A 22,172-nucleotide genomic window follows, 5' to 3' on the forward strand; every position below is an offset into this window, starting at 1 on the left:
GCCGCTTGCAAGCGGCCTCCGCACGGCAGCCACGGGGCCGCGGCGGGCGGCATCTGCCGCCGTGCCCCGCTCCCCTCCCTGGGGGGCTCCCTCCCGGCACAAAACGCGCCTCTTTCAGCAGATATTTGCACCGCTTGCTTTCAGTTTCCGAGACCTGAGCTCTTTTTAGATGTCTTAGCAACATCCTTGCAGCTGCTTGCGAGTCAGGCGAGCGGCAGGCTTCCCATTATGAGAGTCTCGCAAGCTGCTTTTTTTTTATTATTATTTTTTTAATATATAAACAGGGCTCTGAAATGGCAAGATGCAATTAGGCATGGAAATAGTCCTCAATGAGCAGCAGCGAGCTGCCTTGCCATGAAGGAAATTGATTTTATTTGACCATTTTATGAGCATTTGAAAATTGCATCCTGAGCATGTGCTTCGGTAGTTAAGCGCACATTATATTCTTCATTCCCCCGAACTGCTCTAAACCAGCCCGGAAAAATATGCCAGGGAAACAAAGGGAAAAATAAACCTGTGCAGGTGCCGTGCGAGGCACCGCCGGCACGAAAGGCCTGGAGCAACGGCAGTGGGATCGGGGGAAAGAGGAGAAATCCCGGCTCTTCGCGAGCGCCTGCCCGTGCCAAGGAGGAGCGAGGGCTCCCGGCGTGGCCCCGTCCGCCTCTTACCTTCTTCCCGATGAGCTTCTTGCGCAGGAACTCCCGGGCCTCGAACATGTAGGGAATGTCATAGAGGGGCCGCAGCTTCCGGTTCTTGTCCTGCAGCGGGATGGGAGGGAAAAGGGGAGTCAGGGAGAGCTGAGCGGGAGCAGGAGTGGGAGCCATTGCCCGCACTGGGATGGCTCCCCAAAGTGTCCCCCGTGGGAACGCTCCCGGCATGTGCCCCCTGATCCGGACGTCGCTCCCGGTTTCCTCCCCCCAGCTCTGCCGTGCCCCGAATCCCGTTCGGCTGCGAGCGCCCCGAAGCCAATGCAACTGCGAGGCCGGGGCCACTCACACCTCCCCAAAGCGGGGTACGTGGAGCATCCTGCCCAAACCCATCCTCCCGGAGGGGCAACCCGGAGGCCTCCGGAGCGGCGCCAGCGGCCACAGCCTCCCTGCAGAGCCGGGCGGCAGCTCGAACGTCCCCCAGGAGCGCGAGCGGCAGCTCTCCAACGGGAAGGGCCGGAGCGGCGATCGGGGGCGGCGGATCTGCCGGGATGCCCCGCGGGACTCAGGGAGCGCCTCCGCTCACCCCTACGGCTCCGCTCTCCGGCCAGGCTCAGCCCCGGCCGAGGCGGCTCCGCTCCAGGAAAAGCTAAGCGCATGCCGCAATCAGGATAGCTGTGCCAGGCGGCTGCACGGCCCCTGCTCGCGCGGGGGCCGTTTGCAGGACCAAAGCCACCGCCGGGGTCCCCCTCTTCTCCGGGCACCCCGAATCTCTCGGCTCGAGCTTCCTCGCACCAGGGCCCTGAGCACTGGAAACGCTCATCGCGCGGATGGGCGTTCCCAGCCGGAGCACAGCCGGACCCCGCACGCGCGGCTCCCACGCTGGGCTTGCAGCAAATCCCCCGCTAGCCGGGGAAGACTCGTTAAGGCACCGGTGTCACCGGAGACGATGCGCCCCGCCGCGGGCCCCGACCTCCCGTCCTGCAGCGGAGCCTTTGCCCCCGGGCGCAGCCTCGCTCGCGGGGATTTTCAGCGGCGGCCCGAGCAATCCGCATTAAACGGGCAGGAGGGTCTCCTGGCAGGAAAAAGCACGTGCAGATGTGCCGCAAGGACGAGGGCAGCAACACGGCGTGGGGGCTCGGGTCCTGCCCAGCCCAGAACCGGGACGGAGCCGCACCGCGAGCGGCACCGGCGCCCGAACTGCCGGCCCCGGCCGGGACACCGCGCAGCATCCCCGGGAGACCCTCTCTATGGCTCTGGCAGCGCATCCCAAAACACCCCGGGCGGATTCAGAGGCGCAGCCGCGTTCGGCGCTGGAGGAGGCTCTCCAGAGCGGCCGTTCGCGCAGGGCTGCGGGGGGCATCCCAGGAGCCCGGAGCGCTGGAAACTGAGGTGCACCTTGCACCCCTGCAGCCGGCCCTCCGCACCCCGGCGCCGCGAGCAGATCCCCCCCCCGGCCCCAGCACTATTTCTTACGGCTCAAACCGCCGCGGGAAGAGCGGCGAGCTTGCTAGGACAAGGAGGGCCAGCTCGGGCGCCCCGGGAGTGGCAGCGCGCAGTCGGAGCTGCTGCCCACGCCTCCCTCCGGCGCGAATCCAGCGGCCGGCGCCCGCGAAACGCTCCAAGGAGCTGGAGCTGGCTCTCGAGCCCAGCGGAGCACAGGGGCGCCCGGCTCCGGCAGCAGCCGCCTGCGCCCGTGCAGGGACCCACGTCGCAGCGGCGGGGAGGGTGGCAGCGAGGCAGGAGAGCTGGCGGCGGAGCCAAAAGCGCAGGATTTTGGTGCCGGGAACACGGCCTGCGGTGCAGCCCGCCGAGAGCAGCATCCTGCCGGGAGTGGTTTTGCATCCTGCTGCCGGGAGGCTGCTGCACCCGCATCCATCCTCCCACACTGCCTGGTTCCCTGTTGCAAGCAGCTCCAGGCCCCTTCGGCTGGACTGTCCTGCTGTGGCCGCCTGGGAAGCAGCAGACGCCAGGCGCGGCGGTGATTGCAACCAGCTCCCGGGCTACCAGCTCCCAAACTGGAGCGCCCGTCCCACGCTGTCCCGTGCGGAGCTGCGGGCTGCTCCCTGGCACCGCATCCTGCCGGCCTGCCTGAGTCTGGAAGACTCTTCCCGGTTCCGGGGCTGGGAATCAGCTCCGCTCGGGCCCGAGGCAGGCAGGCGGATGGGCGGAATGAGAACCCAGCAGGGAGCGAGCGCGGCATGTCCCTGCCGCCGAGCCCAGGCATCCCGGGGGGAATAAAGCAAGAAGAAGGAGATAAGGCAAAAGCAGCAGGAAATGAGTCAGATGGGGGAAAGAGCAAGCGGCGATTTCGTTCCATGTTTTCCCATAATGAATGAGGCTGTGATAGAGTTATCATTTCCAAGGTGCCGTTCCCAGGCTGCTCCTCAGAGCCCTTCCCTCGTGCGGAACGGCAGCCCGGGAACCGGCAGCTCCTCTGCACAAGCCTGCGGCACTCGCGGCCAGCCGGGCGCGAGGCGGGCGGAGATGGGATTTCTCCTCCGGTGCCAAATACCGATTCTTTTTCCAGTGTCTTAGTGGCCGTGCTCTGCCCAGAGCGTAACGGCCGGGCTGCGCCGCTCTCCCGCAGCGCCGGGGATGCTCCCGCCATCCTGCCATCCCCACGCCGGCAGCTTGGCACCCGCCGGCCGGCTGCCACCCGTAACGCTCCGGCAGCGCGATTTGCCGGCACACGCGGGCTCCGGAGGGACATGCAGGCTCCGCAGGGACACGCGGGCTCCGGGGCTCTGCAGAGCTCCGGCAAGGTCGCAGCAAAATTGCAAGGTAAATAACGCCACTCCGGCTCCTGTCTATTGCTTTGCACAGGCAAAGCGCTGTACAAACACTAATTAATCCTCGCTAACGAACTCCAGATTTATTGCTTATTTAAGCGTCTGTCTGGCACAGGCTGTTAAGTTCCTAATCCCACTGAACACAGTGTTTGGGAAGGGGCAGAGGAAGGATGGGGGGAACGCGGCGGTGCCGGCAGGACGGGAGCGAGCTCCGAGCTCCGAGCGTGGCTCCGGGGGCTCCAACACCAACTGCGATTAAAAGCAGCAGAGAAGCTATCTGGTTGCACCCGGCGGGGTTCGCTGGGAAACATCCCGCGCCGGCAGGTTTTGGGATGCTGGAGCCCATGCCCGAGCTTTGAAGCATCCCCGGGAGTCGTTGCCCCGCGTGTCTCCGGCTTGGCTGCTGTGATCCCGCTAGACAGGACCGACGGGATGGCGGGAGCCAAGCTCTCCAGGCAGCGCTGCCTTTAACCAGGGGTTTCCTGGGCTTGCTTAAACCATTTCTATTTGCATTAACAAGAAGCGGAAAAAAGCCCGTCCTGGAACCAGCACTCGAGTGCTTAAAAGCCTCCTCTCAAAGCGCCGCCGCAGCTCTCCACGGAATCGCACAAAAGCAAACGTTTGCCTTAAAAAGGAGGAAGAAAAAGCAGTGAGCTCAGAGCGCCGCGCGGGTCTCCGGCCTCGCGCAGCCGTTGACGAACCCACCGCCTCTCCCCGAACGGCTGAAACGCAATGATCTGTGCCAGCACTCGGATAATAGAAGCATTTAAGTGTCCGATACATATTGCCCTTAAACACCGCCCTGTCAGCCGCCATTAAATACCGCTTTGCCGGCCTGTAAAAATGATATTTCATATCGGAGTGGAAGCCGCCCGGCAGATCGTTCCGGGAAGCCGTTCAAGAGCTCGGACGCACGTTTGAGGTTTCGCAAGCAAACGTTAAAAATCGATATAACAGCAAGGTTGCTAACTAGGCTCTACGACGACCAAACGTCCGGCAATTATACCCACGCGCAAAGATGCTGCTTTTTCTTTTTTTGTTTTAATTGCTCTTCGCGCCAAGGGCTCGAGCGGCGGCGGCGGCGTTCCCATGAGCGGCCCCCGATACTCGCAGGCGGCGGTGGCAGCCGCGGCGCTCAGCCGTCCGCTGCATCCCGCAGCCCCGCGGAGCAGGGAGCGGGAAGCGCCAGCCCCGGGGAGAGGAGCGAGTGGAGCCGCTGCCGCAGGGAAGTCGTTAGCCCTTCCAAAAAAAAACCACAACCAAAACCCCACCGCATTAGCGTTATTTAATTAAAGGTGCGTGGCGAGGAAGTTGTTTTATTAGCAGGGAGGTCAATGCATCGAGCGTCGTTTGCAGGGAGAGGGGGGCCGGGCGGCCTCACGCCGGGGGAGCAGAGGCGGAAGGCTTTAAAGCAGGAATCGATCGGACTGTGCTGTCTCCAGGGAACCAGGAAAACAAGCCGACTCGTTATTTAAAACGAAACGGCGAACGGCGTGGAAGCGGGTCGGCGCGGCGCTGCCAGGGCATTTCGTGGCTCCTCGCGGCGAGTGCCGGCGGCCAGAGGAGAGCAGTGGCCAGGCACCGCGCGGAGCGGCCCGGAGAGCCCTCGACGCACCGCATCCTGCCGGGACGCCCTCCGGCAGCATCCCAAGCCGGCCGCTGGCCACGCTAACTCTTTGCAGAGGGTTTCATTCTGCAAAGCGAAGGCAGCAGGAGCAGGTGACCGGTCGCACCTTGCAGATCGCCTTTTCCATGCTTTCCCGTTCCCCGCTGCCCCCTTGCAGCCTGTAACCACTCCAGATGTGGAAACCTGCCAGATGTGGAAACCTGCCAGATGTGGAAACGTGCCAGGTGCCGCCACGGCGCGGGGCAGCAGCATCCCTGGGGAGCTGCGCGGGGCCGGCGACCCCCCTCCAGCGGAGACGGCTCTCCCGCCACGGCCGAAGCGCTCTCCCCTGTATTTCTCTTTCTCCAAAGCAGCTCCGAGCGCCCTTCCGCGTGTCACCCTCTCTGCACCGTATCATCACCGCTGAACAGGAACAGCCCGTTCCCCCTGCTGGGACTAGCCTGAGCTTTGCTTATTAGACAGCCCCGGGGGCAGGAGGCCTCCGCGAGCGCCGGCAAGCTGTTGCTAACTGTTCAGCCTAGGGCAATTCGTTGCACCGACGACAGAGGAGCCGCTCCGTAACGCACCGGAACGCTGCTCTGCAAAGATGTCGAGGCACGCGCGTGGTTCAGCAGCACCCGCGTGGGCGACGCTCCTGCAAGCAGCGCTACCGCCCCGAACCCCATTCATCCGGGCAGCGCTTGTGCAAGCGAGGGGGCTGCAGCGGGGGGAGGCAAGACGTGGCGGGATGACGGGGAGCCCGCTCTCCGCCTCCGCGGGCAGCAGGACGCGCCGGCGGCCCCTCCAAGCGCTCCCCTGCCGTGCAAACCCTGCACCCTGCAGCGGGCGACGCGCCGAGAGCAGCCAAAGCAAAGCAGCAGCCCTGGGGGCTGCAGGACCTTGCTAAGGGGCTCGTTAGGAGACGAGGCCGAGGGGCCGCCGCTGCACCGAATGAGCAACCGGCGTTTCTGCCTCGGCGTCCCCAGCTTGCATCAACGGGCGCCGATTCCCGGGTGCAAAGCAGGAAGCGCTATATCGGACCGGTCCCAGCCCCTGCCTGCGCCGACGCCCGCAGGCTCTTCGGCAGAAGGGTCCTCGGCTCGGAGATCGCCTGCGCGGCGCCTCCCTTGCAGCGGGCGCTCGGTCCCTGCCCGGCCTCAGCGCCCCTTAAGCGCACGTTTTTTGCAAGTCGCCGGCAGCACAGAGCGGGCGCGGAGGGGCTGCAGCACCTGAAAGGGGGGGGCGAGGAGGGTCCCCCCCCCAGCAGAGGGTCCAGCAGAGCAACGCGCACAGCAAAGCCGAGGCCTCCACTGCCCCAGTCTGCAGGGAAATAACGTGGCCCTAACAGAAAAGCCATGGGCCGGATCGAAAACGAGCATCATCAATATTATGTCCATCGCTTTCCCAGCGGGAAAACAAAAATAAAAGCTGCAAACACTGGTCCGTGCATGGTGCAGCCGGGCCGTCCTGGTCCATGCATGGAGCAGCCGGGCCGTCCTGGCCTGTGTACGGCACTGCCAGCGGCACAGCCGGGCCATCCTGGCCCATGCACGGAGCAACCGGGCCGTCCTGGACCGTGCACGGAGCAGCCAGGCCATCCTGGACTGTGCACGGAGCAGCCGGGCCATCCTGGCCCGTGCATGTTGCAGCCAGGCTGTCCTGGCCCATGCATGGTGCAGCTGGACCGTCCTGGCCCGTGCACGGCTCAGCCGGCTGGTGCAGCCGGCGAGATGATCCAGGGGGCTGTCGGCAGCTCCTCGCGGGAGAGGGTCGGTTTCCATCCGCAGCCCAAGTGCAGCAGCGCGGAGCGAGGCGCTGTCGCGGCACAGCGGGGCCACGGGACGCCTCCGCTCGGTGCACGCGTCCCAGCCGCGCGGCACCGAGCCCCGCTGGCACGTGGCGTCCCGCCGCGGCACGTCCCCTGCTCACCCCCCCCGTGCCCGAGGGGGCTCTGCGCTGCAGCCTTTGGCACCGCTGCTAAAAGCCCTTAATAAAAGTTATTTACGTGGCGGTTACAACCGTGCCTGCGCCTCCGCTGAATTAAGACAATTTGTAATTATGTGCATTGCTTTTCCAATACAGCACGCTTACGTTTTTTAGTGACTTGCTTTATTAAATTAAACGCCAGGGCTAATTACAGACATTCTTTGGGTATCTCCCCCTCGACCGCCGACGCGGGGGAGCCTGCCAGGGAAGGCGGCGTTTGCTGCTCCCGGTGCGCTCGCTCGCCCAGGGCACCATCGGCAGCTGCCAATTACGGCGTTAAAAACGGGATTCCCCCGTGCAAGGGAAGCCGCTGTCCAACCCATCACGATTCCTACCAGCAGGAATTCCCAAGCAACCTCAGGTTTTGTTCCGCAGGCGCTAGAGGAGCGCGTTTCCGGGCGAGAAAGCCTCGGCAGAGAGCTCGCCCGCCCCGCCGCCGCCGCCGCGTCTCCCAGGCCGGAGCGCTGGAGCGCGCTCGTGCACCGCTACGAAACCCAGCGACCTTTCCACAAGTGCCGCGGAGGAACTCATCGAAGAAATCATTTAAGTACAAAATTACCTATCAATTGGGAATTCATTAACCGGCGGTGCTTGTGCGGCTCGCACAGACAAAGAGCCACCTCTCCGCGGACGAGCAGATAATGTCACCGTTAATGAGGAAATTGAGATGTATAAAAATAGTCAGCAAGTTTGGAAGTTCCTTTTTTTTTTTTTTTTTTTTAATTTTAAGAAACCACAATGCTTGAATCCTCTTTTAAACGACTCTCACCTCCTCTTAGAGCTAGATCCAACCCAGGGGACACCCAGAGCCCCAGACCAATGCAAGGTGCTCCGGGCTTCTCGGAGCGAAGAAGCCCTTCAGAAGCCGCGAGGTGCCCTGTCGCCGGGCTGCATGCGTGGGTGCATGCGTGGGTGCATGCATGCACGGGGCTGCAGGGGCCTCCTGCGTGCTGCCCACCCCACGCCGGGCAAGCTCCGGGACACCCAGCCCGACCCGGCCCTCCCGGCACCAAAGCACCACCGGAAAATTTTCACCGAAAGGGATTTTTCGGTGTTTTTATGCCATTCCTCCTTTAGTTTAGACCATCCACAGCTCGCGTATCTCCAGGTAAGATTCTGTCCCTCGGAAAATGGAGAAATTACACTATTTAATTTGGATTTAAGATACTCATTTGCTTGCCATATTCAATACTCATGTCATTTAATATCCATTTGCTTGCCGTAACGCAGACCCTCGTAGGGCTTACAAAACGTTTTAAGCAGCACTTTCCACGGTGGTTTCAATTACTCCTCTTTGCCTTCAGCCTCAGCGGTTTCACAAACGGAGAGAGGGCTCACGGGCCCTTAAAGGCGTTTCCTCGGCCCATCGATAACCCGATCCGCAGGACGCTATAGCGGCGGCCGGAGCGGGGACGAAGCACCCGAAGCCTCGCACCGGCAGCCTTCATCGCCGCACTGACTCTCATCGCCGCACTGACTCTCATTGCCTCCGGGCATCCGCGCGGCCAGTGCGGCGCCAAGGCGGGCCGAGAAAGGAAAAAAAGGGAAAAAAACGCTGCTGCTTGCATACGGCCGTGTGCGTCCCTAGGTGGCACATCCCTTGCCCCGGAGCGGGTTCGGAGCCGCGAGCCCCACGCTGCTGTGCCGGCGCGCTCGGTGCTGCACGCCGGTGGCAGCCGTGCTGCGGGGCGTCCCGAGACGGGAGCGCGCGGGAGACTGGAAAACCGCAAACATCCAGGCGCGTTTGGGGTGCTTTGGTAGCTATTCATCGCTCCCCACCGCCGAGCTGAGAACTGAGCAACTCCACACACGCGCTCAGCGAAGCCGAGAGCAGCCCGGCCACGGCAGCGACGAAACCCGGCGTGGGGAGCGTGAGCCGGTCCCAAAGGCAACGGGGCTGATCCTGCCCCCGAGCTCGGCGGTGGGAAATTCTTGCAAAATCTCAGCTGGGAGCAACGCCGTCCGCGCCGCCCCTGCGGAGCCTGGAACGGGCCGCGGGCGCCCGGCACCGAGGCGAAGCGCCCGGCAAGCGTCGCAGGCGCCGCTCCAGGGTTGAAAAACAAGGCCTTTCTTCCAGAGCTCTCCGCTAACCCGAATTTTAGACGAGACTGCAAAAGCCCCGCTCATTTGTAACCCTCCCGAAGCACGGTGGAGGGGCGACTGCCGCCCCCCACCTCCGCCCGCTCCGGAGGAACTTTCCTCTTTGGAAACGCTTGGGGCGACGGAAGCTTGGGAAGCAACAACAGCATGAGCGGAGCGTTGGTGCATTTGTCCCGTTTGCCTCCGATCCAGCCAGCTCGCGCTCCCAACGGCGACGGCTCCAGTTAATTACCAGCCCCTCCTTAATTACCTGGGCTCTCGGCCCCAAACAGGGCCGTTATTGCCCTAACGCCGCGGGGAACCGCCGGACACGCTGCTCCCCGGGCAGGGGGGAGGCGGTGCTGACCCATAAACCGAGGGAATTTAGCCCGCGCCCGCCCTGATGGAGCAGGTTAAGATGCAGAGGCGAGCGGGGCCTCCCAAAAGGCCGGATGCCGCCACGCTCCGGGTATTCCGGCGCAGACACGGTGCAGCAAAACCATCCCGGTGCAAAGCTCGCCGAGTCCCGGGCGCCCTCAGCCCCGCGGCAGCGTCAGGGCAGCGGTCCGGCTGGGGAGCCGTCGGCACGCAGCTCATCGGAAGGAGGGTGGCTGCCGTGCGGGAAGCCCGTTTCCCAGCAGCTTTGCCCCGCGCACCGGGAATTTTCAAGAGACGCCGAGCCGAGAGCCGCGCGAGAATGACGCGTTTGGGCGGCTGACGATCATCCGAGCTCGACTGCTACGGCAACACGCTGGCAAGACATCCCTGCCTGCTGGCGGCGAGAGCCCGGTCCTCGGAGGCGAGAGCGGGCCTGAGCCACGCTGAGACCGGAGGAGCTCGGCGCAGGGGTGAAGCGCAGGCTCGCCCCATTCGGGAAGGGTCGGCACCCTGGTTCCCGCCGGCGCCGGGCGCGCATCGCCCTCCGCGGCCGCCATTCGGGAAGCGGAGACGGCTGCCGCCGGCGAAGGTCCGCGGAGCGCGGGCCGCCCCCGCCGGGGGGGGAGGTGGGCCGAGGCTGCGAGCGGGGGACGTGCCGGAGCCTTTTTAGCACATCTTCAAATGTCTAGCAACTAAATAGGGATCTTCATAAAGCAGCGCTAATAGCAGGGGGAATATTCATGATGGCTTCGAGCAAGGAGCTTTGATTAACACGCAGCCCGGCCCCCTCCGCTCGCAGGGGGGGGATGCGGTTAACGCGGAGCTGAAACACAGCACCGCCGGCTTCCCACAGCAGCACTTATTCCCCCTTTGCAGACACTGATGCGGCTGCAGGTATAAAAGCAAGCCCGGCTCGGCGTGCGGGCTGCAACGCTCCCGCTCCTGCCGCAGGTCCGTGCCACCACCACCGCCGCGCGGTAGGAGCGAGCCCACCGGTCTCCGGGACCAGGCTGCAGGATCAGATCCATCAGTCTGGTCTACTCGGCCGAATCCGGCACCCTGCAGCCTCGGAGGCTGCACAAATTGCTCCGCGCGGTTGCAGCAAGCTTGCGACACCTCGGCGCCGCCTGGCAGCGATCTGAGCTCAACCTGCTCGCACGACACCGTCATGCCCACGAAGCAGAACGTCGCTAGCGACGACGGCTGTAACTACGTCCCACGCGGAGCAGAAAGGCTTCTAAAGTCGTACGCTTCTGGAGGAAAAATTAAGCTTTCAGCGAGACAGGTTCACTGAGCACCTAAAATCATGGGCTGAGGTTTTCCGACCCACGACGGTTCTGTTGCTAGGCAGGACGTTAATTGCACAGCGGAGCAACGTGGCAGGATTCGCGGCTCCCCTCTAATTTACTGCAATTTATCCATCAATAGAGGATTCACAGCAGCTTCCTGACGAGATCAAAAGGTCAAAGTGTCGTTCTCACATCAGCGCTTCGTGCTTGCCCGGCAGCCTGGGAGACGTTCGCCGCAGCCTTAGCACGGTGTCAAACCCAGGCGGCCCAAGAAGCCGCTCGGAGGACGGTGACGTTCGGCTCCTTCTGCTCTGACGCTCGTGCACGAAGGCGACAGCGCTAGGGTTCATCAGACACACACCTCCGAGGAAAGCTCCCCGTGCCCGAGGAGCGCGCCGCGCAGCCGGACCGCAGCGTCATCTCCCCCAAACGCAAGCTGGCAGATGCCTGCAACCTCCTCAAAGCACCAGCGCCAAAGCACCAGGCGGTTTTGCCGGGTCAGAGGAATTACGACGCTTAAACGTAGGTTGTTTGGGAAGTGCGTTAGCACATCCCAATCTTCAGGGTTTATTACGTACGCGGCGCCGATAAGACCGAGCGCTTAAGCGACGCTGCTCTTCACAGAACACGCGGTCTCGAGAAGCGTCTTCCTCTAAGCGACACGGGCGCTGGAGCCGCAAGGTGCCGGTTAGCCGTCGCCTCGGAGCGCGGGTTGCTCCCTGACTGCCAGCAAGCTCCTGCACGTCTCACCACGCCAGCAGCAGGATCAGAAGCGGGATCCGGCCGGGTTGCTTCCCTCTCTGCCGGCCAGGAGCCTGGAAACCGGAGCCATACCAGCTTTTCCTCTGCTTTTCTGCACAGCTGCTGCCTTTTTTTTTTTCCCCTCTCCTTTCCTTTTTTGCTAAGCTTTTGCTCTCTGAACCATGAGCAATTAACTGAGATGCCAGAGGGCCTAATCCATACAGGACCCAAGTGTGCCAGCTCGCACAAATAAATCTGCTGCAGGTCAGTAAGACCTTGGACGGTCCCCGCTCTCCCCTTCCGACGGACGGAGGAGGTGGGCAGGCACGGGAGGGCTCCGGCACATCCGCGGAGCCGGCAGGGGCAGCGCACGCTGAAGCCCCCCTCCGAGGCAAACCGACCGCCAGGAGCAACAGCAGCCAGCGCGCTTCAACGGCTAAAGCTCCAAAACGTCCTCGGAAAGCAGCACCGGGAAGCAGGGGTTCAGCTCCTTTCCCTCTGCCGCAGGCACCGGCCTTGGACGTTTCGGGCCAGGACTGCCCGGACCTGCGGAGCGGAGACCGCGCGACCAGCCCGAGATAAGGACAGAGGTATCTCGCACGGGGCTTTCGGGGTCTGGAGCCGCCCGAGGTCTGCAAAACCCCCCCACCTGGAGATTTATCAGCTGCACGTTCTGCAACAGCGTGCCTTTGCAACGGAGACTTTAAAAGGCGTGCGTCAGCTCCGTTCACAGCACTGCGAAGCAGGTGCAGAAAGGTTAAGGAGACTTGCCCGAGATCAAGCAGCGGGAGAAAGGAGAACAGCACCGCCAAGACCGTCAGGAGATTCGCACGCACCTTTTAGGGAAGCTTCGACCTTAGCAGAGGAGAGCGCCGGCTGCGTGACTCAGTTGCAAACGCGTGCGCAGGCATTAGCCCCATCTACGGCATCGTGATCCGCCTGGAGCCCTGTCTTAGCAACCCGAAGCCACAGATCAAATGCCCAACAATTGCTTTCCAAGGGTGGAAAGACTCGGGGGGAAGGGAGAAATGAACGGCTGAGAGATATGCAAGCTCATCATTTTTACACGAGAAAAAGCATTCTACCCGGAGGGCAAAAAACAGGTTGCAAGAACATGCTGACTTCATATGTCTTCTCCCTGGAAGCGATTCCAGCCCCTATTAAATATTGATCGGGAACTCTAGTGCTCCCACTTTCTGCTCCCATCTCTCCTTAAACGCGCCTCTCCTCTGCCAATATTTAGACTGCATTAAGGCCATATGCCCGAGCACTTAGCATTTTACGCTGTGCTGCTCCGCCGGCGGAGCAGGGCTCGCCACGCGTCCCGTCCATGCCTGCAATCAGTTCGGTTACACAACACACGGATGAGTTACTGTGATCCTTGTAACCGTAATTTAGTGGAGATGAGACACTGATGAGTTCATGGGTTTGCTTCTCATTAATCTTTTACGCTCTTCGAGTGCGGCGAGCTTTTTGTAGTACAAATCCTGCTCAACAAACAGGCAAACAAGATCGGCTCTCTAAGCAGAGCCCCTTGCCCTCGGCGGCAACCTGCCTGCTGCGACGGAGAAGCCACCAAGCGTCTCCAGCGCCGGAGAGGACCTTAGGCAGGGCACAGCGTCGCTGCCTTGCGCGACCCACCTCGACCGCAGGAGCCCTGAACTCACCTCCAGGAGCAGAGGTCCTGACCACAAGCTGGCCTGACTCACGGGTCGGGGCTGCTGAAGACGAGGAACATCTCACCGCACCGACTGGGCAGGATGATGACAAAGCTGGAGGTCACGGGGAGAGCTTGGCTGAGCTAGGAGGACCTACGGGTTTGCCCAAGGCTGGTCGCGTTGAGCCACCCTCCCTGAGGATGAAAGCACCAAGAGCAGCCCCAAGCGATGGAAAAGCCGGAGGACGGACCTTAAGCAAAGGCGATGAGAGGTCTCCCTCGGGAAGGGACGGAGAACCCCGGCTGGAGGTCAGAAGCAGGCTGGATGCTTCCCTGGGAAGCACGACGGGAGGCTGGAGTTGAGCACGAGAGACTTTAAAAGCAACGCGCCCCACGGAGAAGGGACATCTGACCGCGTCGGCCCAGGCACGGTGATAAAGCCCTGAAACGCTCCATGCACGGAGCGGGAGCAGCCCGGTAAAGACATGCAGCATGGAAAAAAAACAAAATCCTGCAGGAAAATCCTAAGCAACAGGCAGAAGAAACCCAGGCGGCTGCCGAAAGGTAACCGAGGCACGGGGAGAAGCGCCGGAGGGAAGCGCGCGCAGGCCCGGGGGCTCCAGCGGCACGGCACAGTGCCTCCCCGGAGCGGCGCACGGGAAGGCACCACTGGAGACGCCAGGAGACGAGCAGCCGAGGAGGCCCTGCTCCCGCGGGAGCATGCCGCTGTCCCGGGAAAGCCCCAGAGGCAGTGATGCTGCCGTCGGCGCGCTGCCGGAGACGGGCCGGGAGCGACAAGCTGCGGGAACGAGCAGACCCGTCGTTTTGCAGGTTTAACGAGTCTGATTTGACTTGCCATCTGCCTCTTAATCGCCGTTATTTGTATTGTCACCTAAACAGCTCCTGGGGGCTTTGCAAAGCGAAGCCAGCGCTTAACTCGGAGCCACGGCTCCACCTCGAAACAGCGTCCTCTCACCTCCAGGCCTTCCCGAGGGAACGGGGCGGAAGCGGCGGAAAGCCCTCGCGAGCCACCGCTGCGCTGTTCAACGATGCCGCGTCCAGCCGGCTGCTCCGGAGGCTCTGGAAGCGAGAGCTGCCCGGGCTAACACGTCCTGTGAACTGTCACAGCGCCGCAGGAACAGCTCGTTTCCGGGGGTAAATCAGCTGCAGCTGGTAAAGCCAGGTGTGACCTGACTCCTCTGAGCAGCTCGTTTCTAAATCTTAAAAGCAGCTGTAAATCCGAGGCCTCAGGGGGCCGCAGGACAGGATCAGCCGGCCTTGTCCGAGCGCTTTGCCCAAGAAGCCCTTCCGCACGAGCTGCAAGCTAGCTCAGCGGTCACAACTGCAATGAGTTTCAGCCGTTCTTTGGCCCCCGCCGCGATGCTGCAGCCTGCCCAGGCAGCGTTTGCAGGTTGCTTCCGCCACCGCCTTGTCCCCCCCAGCCGGCTGCAAGGTCGGCAGCTCGGAGGGGCTGGGACTGCCCTCGGAGGCAGCGGGGAGACGCCGGCAGCGCGCGGCCCCGCGCGGCCCGTTCCCTGCCTGGCAGCAAGCTGCGTGGGTCATTTTTAAAAGTGCTTCTCGTTGCACATAAATATTGTTGTAATCAGCAAGCGACAGGAAAGGAACAGAGAGAAACTACCGCAGTTTAATGGGGTTTGGGTAAAATATCGCCCGGAAATTTGCTCAAGCGTGGCACAGAGACTACGGGCTCGAAAGCGCAAAGAACGGCGACGAGCGGCCCCGCGGGGAAGCAGGCGGCACAGGGAGCACCGCGCGCAAGCGGGACGCTGCCGAGTCCGCTGCCGCCCACCCTGCAGCCGCGCTGGCCGGGGGCCGAGAGCCCCGGCAGGACCCGGGTGGCTACAGCCAGTCCCTGAAAGACAGATCGGACAGGAATTCAAGGCACAAACACCTTGTCAGGACTTAAATACCAGCAGCACCTTTGGGAACCGCTTGTTTGCAGTCCAACGCCACGTGAGGTGCCTGAGTCTAGCAGAGCGCCACAGCGCGCAGCAACGTCATGCAGCGGCCCCAGCACCAACCTTCAGGTGTCATTGCTCCTGCAGCAGACACGTCTTGCACCGCTGGCCCGGCGGCCAAACGGGGCCACGCGTTTTGCACCGCTAGCCGATCAAACGGGGCCATGCGTTTTGCACCGCCGGCAAGTCAAATGAGGCCACGCATTTTGCACCATCACCCAGTCAAACAGGGCCACACGTTTTGCACCGCTGCCCGGTCAAATGAGGCCACACATTTTGCACTGCCGGCTGGTCAAACGAGGCCACATGTTTTGCACCACTGGCTGGTCGAATGAGGTCACGCATTTTGCACCGCCAGCCGGTTGAACGGGGCCACGCGTTTTGCATCACCGGCCGGTCAAACAAGGCCACATGCATTTTGCACAGCGTCCCCCCATCACAGCAACCTTCCCTCTGCCCTTCCCAGCCTGACACCAGGGAGAAAGAGGCACAGCCTGTTCGATAAGGCGGTACGGAAGCAGCCTGCCCCCCCTCCTTCGGCGTTTGGTGGGAGCCCTGGGCAGGGCTGGGCGCCAGCTAGATATTCAGGGTCTGATCGAGCACGTGCAGCGACGCTCTTTGATGCTGCGGCCCAGCGCTGCTGCGGCCGGGAGGATGCTGCAGGCAGCGGCAACGCTGCCCAGGCCGGCAGGCACGCGCTGAGCACGCCGCGCGCTGCAACCCTTATCTCGGGTTTGCCGGAGCAGCTGTCCTCCGAGCTTCGCCTAGCGCAACGACAGCCACCGGCGCTCGAGTCCCGTTTGCAATCGGCTGCCGCTGTGCCACACGCGTTTCAAGCAGACGCGAAGCTCGCCGTCACCGCGGCGGCACGCTAAGAGCCATCCGTCCCCGACGGCTGGAGCGAGCGCAAGCAGGGGGGGTTTGCACGCGCCGTTCCTTCGGGAAGGAGGCGCGAGGGGCCGGCAAGCTGGGAGATCACCGGAGAGGGCTCCAGCTCTGGCCAGCCCAGGGCTAGCGTTAACCAGCATCCCTGCGACCGGGATAAAAAGGGAAAAACAGATGGCTCAGGCTTTATGGCATCGGAAAAAAGGGCTGGAAGATGCCCCGGGGCCATCCAGACAGTCCTTTAAGAAATACCCTTACCATCTCCCACGCACACGCACGCTCTGCCTGCTACCGCCGACCTTATCTTCCTTTTGGAAGCACGAGCAGGACCTTCCCCGAGTCACGAACCAGCGGCGCAGCCGGAAAGGGGACGGAGCCTCCTCCGCCCCCGTCCCCCAGCGGGAGGCTGCAGCACGGGCGCAGCCCCGAGCCGGTGCAGCCGGGGAGCAGCTCGCTGCTCGCTCGCACACGCCGCCCCACTGCCAGGCTCCGGATAAAGCCAGCAGACTCTTTTCTTCTTTTCCCTGGGTATTTTCTCTCCAAATCAGGGCCCGTGTGTTTGGCTCCCCCACTCCAAGAGCATTACCAATTAAGATATCAATTTAGATAAATTGTAGGATTGGGCCAGGCTTGTATTGCTGTTGCATCAATTGAGCAAATATAGCTTTCTAGAACACAGGACTGCTAACGAGATTCTATAATTTAGCTGTCCAAAGGAATGAACTTCTGATAATAAAAAAAAGCTAAGCCAAAATCAAGTTTCTGCATATTGCAGAGATAAGAAGGGACTGCCTACAGAAAGCAAAGAAATTCCCCGGCCCTAAGCCAGAACTACGCGCTCGCTGTCCGCAGCAAGCAGCTCCGCCGCACCGAATAAGCCGGGCACATCAGAAAGCCGTTCGTCACCCTGCCTCACCTCCCCCAAGATTTTTTTCTTTCGTTTATTTGATCCTGCAGAAAAAATAAGCTGCGGAGCACGGTCCTGCCCGGCGGCACGGGCGCGGGTCTCCAAGCCGCTGACGCCGGCAGGACGCGGCTTGGGGAAGGATGGCTGCGAGCGCCCCGCTCTCACCCTTCCCTTCGCACCCGGCTCGGTCGCATCCTGCTCCCGCAGCGGTGCTGGGGCGGGAGTGCGGCGCGGGCACAGCGTGCTGCTGCCGCCGCGCGCGGCTGCACCTGCAGACCCGGCATATGGGCAGCGGGGGGAGATGCATCTTCATCTGCATACGTTACGTTCCTCGACAGAGACAAGCGATAGAGATATTAAATGCTATCAGCTCCTGCTCTCAGAATTCATTTCGTGCTGGGCGATGGCGGCGGAAGATGAAAGGCTGGAGGATTTTATTACACTGAACTTTCAGTTTGTCATTTTCCATCTCCTCGATCAGGTGCCGAGGGACCAATTTGCGTTCTGCAGGATGGAGACGGATCTCCCTGCTGGAGCCGGGCTAACTGCTTGCTACCTACTACGGATTGTACGTGTCTAAAGCCGACAGGGGCCGGAGATGCCGAGAGCCCAAGCTGCTCCATGGCTTCCCAGGCTGGGGCCTGCCTTGCATCCCAGCGCCGGTCCCCGTGCAGCCCGAGTGCCATCCGGATGCATCCATGCAAAGGAAGCGCCGTGCCTGGCTCACGCGGAGCAGAGGCGGAAAAGCCCCCCCGGTCCTACCCGGCTGTGCTGGGACCAGCAGCCTGCGCCGCTGCAGGAGCCAGCTGGGAAAGCAGCCCCGTGACAGCAGGCACGAGGAGGAGGAGGAGGAGGAGTTGGAGGAGGAGGAGGAGGAGGAGGAAGGATGCTCCAACCTCCAGACACGATGCTGCGACGCGGCAGATCCTGGAGCCATGAAGGCCTCGGGCGCCCGCTGCTCCACTGGATCTCCGCTCCACCTTTGCCTGCCATGTCCATTGCTAGGGAGAAGTTTGCAGCCTGTTTACGGCGGAGCCACTGCTTCGGCATGATCTGCACGAGACACTTTCCTCCGGAGCGGCGCGGGACCCGCACCGGCCACGCGGGATGCACGGGGGGTGCACGCGGGAAGATGCGCCGCCGCAAGCAGCAAAGCACCGAACAGGCGCAGGTGGAGAAAGGGGCTTGCGGATGCGAGCAAGGTCCCGCTCTTTGGTTTGAAACACTAACGATCTGGAAGGGGAGGGGGATAAACATTTCACTAATCGCATTCGCCGGTAATTAAGCAACCGCACGAGCGGAGCTAGAGCGGGGCGCACAGGTCGTTTCTGCGGTTATACGGGGAATAAGGCTGCACCCGGCGCTGGAGGCTGAGGGGTCTCCGGGGGGAAGCACGGCGAGTCCCATCGCCTCCAGCACTTAAAACCACCGCATTGAACCCAAAAAGAGAGAAAGCACCACGGGGAAAACCCCGGACCGGGCCCCAAGGATGGAAGAGCCCAGATGGGCATTTTCCATGTCCGACTGCTGCAGCTGCAGCTCCCGCGAGATCCGGGGCGGACGGCTTCAAAGAGCTGCTCGCCTGAGCCCTTCCAGGAGAAGCAAGGAAAAAAGGCAGATCAAAGGCAGCTCCTCCGCTCCGGTGCTGCCGGAGATGCGACAGCAAGGGGCTCCGCGGCAAAATCCCCCCCTCTGCAGGGACCCCCGGAGGGGACGGTGGCGCCGGGCCGAGGAATCGCCGCCTCCTTGCGTGTCTGCGGCGCTCCCGGCACCACCGGCCTCCGGCAAACTGCTTTCCCAGCGCCGGGAGCACCAGCCCTCCGCTCCCGCTAGCGCAAAACAAGCCTGAGCAGCAGGTTTCCAGCTTGAAGCACAAGGACATACGGAGGATGCCATTACCTGGAGTTACCCTGGCACCGACAAGCTGGCAAAGACGGGTAACGTCACATAATTCAGCGTTCTGGCCGCAGGAGCCCAACACCTGCAAGCGCCGGATGCTATTTCAAGGTGCAGATGTTTCAAAATGCCAAACCGATTCCGCAAAACGAGCTTTGCAAAGGAGACGCCAGGAACAGGCCAGCAAACTGGCCGCGAGCCAGAGACTTCTGGCTGCTGCGGCATCTGCGGCACACGCTTTTAAACGTGCCCACGGCACGCGGCTCCCCGGCTTCGGGACAGCCCGGACGGTGAGTCCGGCTCGGAGGACGTGCCCGGCTCGCCCCGAGCAGCCGCGCTGCTGCAAACGGTGTTTCCCTGCGCGGCCGCCGCTGCCGGGGCTGCGGGAGCTCAAATGCACCGGGGAAAACGAGGCCAAACACCGCGAGGGGCCGGGAGCTGGAGGGGAAGAGCCCGAACCCAGGGCCCCCTCGACGCCGCCGGCCCCCGGGAGACACCGAGAGCATCACCGCCAGCGCGCCCGGGGACGCGACCCGCACGCAAGCACATGCTTTTTGCAGCGGGCACCGGCAGCGTGGCGGGGCGCAACCTGTCCGCAAGCCCCTAGGAGACCCTGGCCACCAGCCGGCCGCTTTGCAAAGAAACCAAAGCGCTCGGCTCGGGGGGCCATGGCCACCCCCCAGCTCCCGCGCCGGCACGCTGCAGCCGGCCCTCTCCCTGCCGCCGCGCAGCTCCCGTCCACCCCGGTCTGACGCCAAAGAAACAGCAGGAGGAAGAGTCTAATCTGGGAAGTTATTCATAATTCAGTGTGTACAAAACAATGCAGCATTACAGGAGGCAGGAATTTCCAAATTACGGTTCCCACAGCAACGCAGGCTCTGCCCCTGCACATATGCACCGTTTTGGACGCCGTTACATGCTTTGCCATAACGTATGCGTGCAGGGAGGCCGGCTCCGGGCTCCCGAAAGCGCCACAGCGCACATAACGCGCGCTGATGAATCCAACGCGAAACGCTGCTCAATATGTTACGTGCGAGCGGCGGCTGCTGCTCGGGGAAAAACAGCTCCGGCGCAGTCGGCTCGGAGGCCCCCGGTGCAATCCCGCGCCACCTTCGCCCGCTTACCTGCGCGCCGTCGCCCTCCAGCCGGGGCGGCCGGATGCTGGACAGGTGAACGGTCTTGTGGTCCCCCGAGTTCAGCTTCACCACGATGGCGTCCGCGTTCAGCACCTGCATCACCTGCGGAGGGAGAGCGCGTGGATGAGCATCGCCCCGCAGGGAGCCGTGCCGCGCCGTGCCGCCCCGCTCCCTCCCTCCCTCCCGGCAAGCGACCCCGGTCCCCGGCAGATGCGGAGCAAACCAGGGCCGGAGACCGATTTGGCTGCACTAACTAGCGATGCAAAGGGGGATAAACCGCGTCCTGACGCGCGTGTCCGAGCGTGGGACAGTCCCCGAGAGCACCGGACAGCGCGGGGCGCCGGGCACCGAACGTCGCGGGCTGCCGCAGGGTCTCGGGTCCCACCGTGCCGAAGGGTTTTGCTCCAGAAACAGCCGCGCAGGCGACTCGAGATTTGTTAGCGCAGAGGAGGGAGCCGGCACAGCCAGCGATAGCAACCACCTTCCGCTCGGCAATTGCACAACCCTGGGTCTTTGCTGGTGTTTCTCCATGCGCCCAGGGAGCAAATTAATTAGAGAAACTGGTGGCAAAGACAGCCAGGACCGTGCAAGCGTAGGGAGGACACGGGAGGCTTAAGCCATGCTGTTTTAATCTTCTCAGCTTTCACTAAATGCCGCTCTCCGGCCCGGTCCGAGCGGCGGCACGCAGAGCAGGACAAGGACAACACGTCTCCAGCCTGACCTGCAGCCGGTGCCGGGGCAATTGCTGCCCTTCCCGGTCACCCCGTTGTTCGCCTGTTACAATCCCGGCTGCCCGGGGCTCGCGGGAAGCACGATCCAACGTGCCTGTCCCGAGCATCCCCCCAAATGCCGGGGCCGGTCCCTGGCGCGGGAGTGGAAGGAAACAGAGGAATGGACTTCCATAACTCGCAGCGCTTTTTGCCCCAGCAAGCACATCAGTCCCTCAAAACGTGCTTAGCCAAAGAGATAACAGGATTATAGGGATTAAAATTAAAGCAGACACTAGGGATCGCCTGGGTGCCTCACAGCACAGCAACCCCCCCCCCCCAGGGGCCTTTCCTACCCCCAGACTCAACCTCTCCCGGGAGCCGGAGCCTTTGGTGTTTGCAGGCAGACCCAAGCTCAAAGCAGTTTGCAAGCTAAATGCAGTAATCGAATCTCACGCTTCAGGGCACCCTCGCTGCCGGCGGGGTCGCGAAGGGCCCCTGGGCTCCCCGTGCAGCGCAGCAAGCAGCGCATCGCTCCTGTTTCTTGCCTCTCACAAAAGGCTCAGAGAAAGCAAGACCTGAAGATAAGATACGAAAGCCGGGGGAGCCACGGGTCAGATTTCAGGGGGCAAAGCCTGCGCTGCACATCCGTCAGGCGCCCGCTGCGCTTCTGCATTAAAGCTGCACGAGAAGCGGTCAGATCTAATTTGTCCTTTGGCAGGACGAGGCAGCAGGGCAGGTTCCCGAAGGAGGCGGAAGCACCGAGGTTACAGCAGCGCAACCCCCGGAGCAGCTCAGGTTACGGGTAGGGCACGCGCAGGCGCCCCTCGACCCAAGGCAAAAGCCAGCAGAGCTGGCTGAGCATCCTCTCTCCTGGCCGAGCATCCTCTTCCTTGCAGGGATTAAATTACAGAGATGACTGCGAAACCAAGAAAAGCAGGCGGCGAGATCTGCCCCTTCCCAGAGGGCCCCCCGGCTCCCGGCCTTTTCTCCGGCCACCCTCGGCAGAGGCCCCGGCGGCGCTGGGAGCTGCGGGTCCCCAGCCAGGCGGCAGCAGGAGGCGACTCCTTCCCACCGGCGCCACAGCCCCCTGCTCCAGTCGGGACCTCGGAGCGGGCGGCGGGAGCTTCGCGGCTCCCCCGGGATCCTGCCCGCGGGAGGGGGCAGGGGAAGCGGAGCCGGCAGCGAAGCCGGAGACTCGGCACAGCCCCAGGCGCCGCGCCGTTTTTCCTCGCTAACCATTTCTCAGCTCGCCGCGGACAGCTTCCTTTATCCAATATTTATTGCGGCTTCACCTGCCTGGGAACAGGCGCTTTGATAAACGGAGGGGAAAGGGCTGCTTTTTCCCCTTTCGAGCCTCTGCAGCCGCTTTCCCCAGCCGTGGCAGGGCCGCGCTAACGAGAGCCGCTCGTTAGCTCTGTGGCAGAGCGGCCCCAGGGCTGGGGGCACTGCGGGATTTGGGAGCAGGGAAGACGACAGCCCGGTCC

The 22,172-nt window shown here is 62.7% G+C and overlaps 1 protein-coding gene across 1 annotated transcript in view; it reads right to left on the bottom strand.

The window, feature by feature from the left end:
* Window positions 1-22,172, bottom strand: part of SND1 (staphylococcal nuclease and tudor domain containing 1) — a 149,475-nt gene that overhangs the window by 96,117 nt on the left and 31,186 nt on the right. The window contains exons 10-11 of the mRNA XM_067317608.1: window positions 19,967-20,080; window positions 669-758 (exon numbers count right to left, since the gene is read on the bottom strand). Of these exons, the coding sequence (XP_067173709.1) occupies window positions 669-758; window positions 19,967-20,080 (204 nt within the window). The remainder of the gene's footprint in view (window positions 1-668; window positions 759-19,966; window positions 20,081-22,172) is intronic.

Source organism: Apteryx mantelli, chromosome 1, assembly GCF_036417845.1.
Source record: "Apteryx mantelli isolate bAptMan1 chromosome 1, bAptMan1.hap1, whole genome shotgun sequence".
NCBI lineage: Eukaryota > Metazoa > Chordata > Aves > Apterygiformes > Apterygidae > Apteryx > Apteryx mantelli.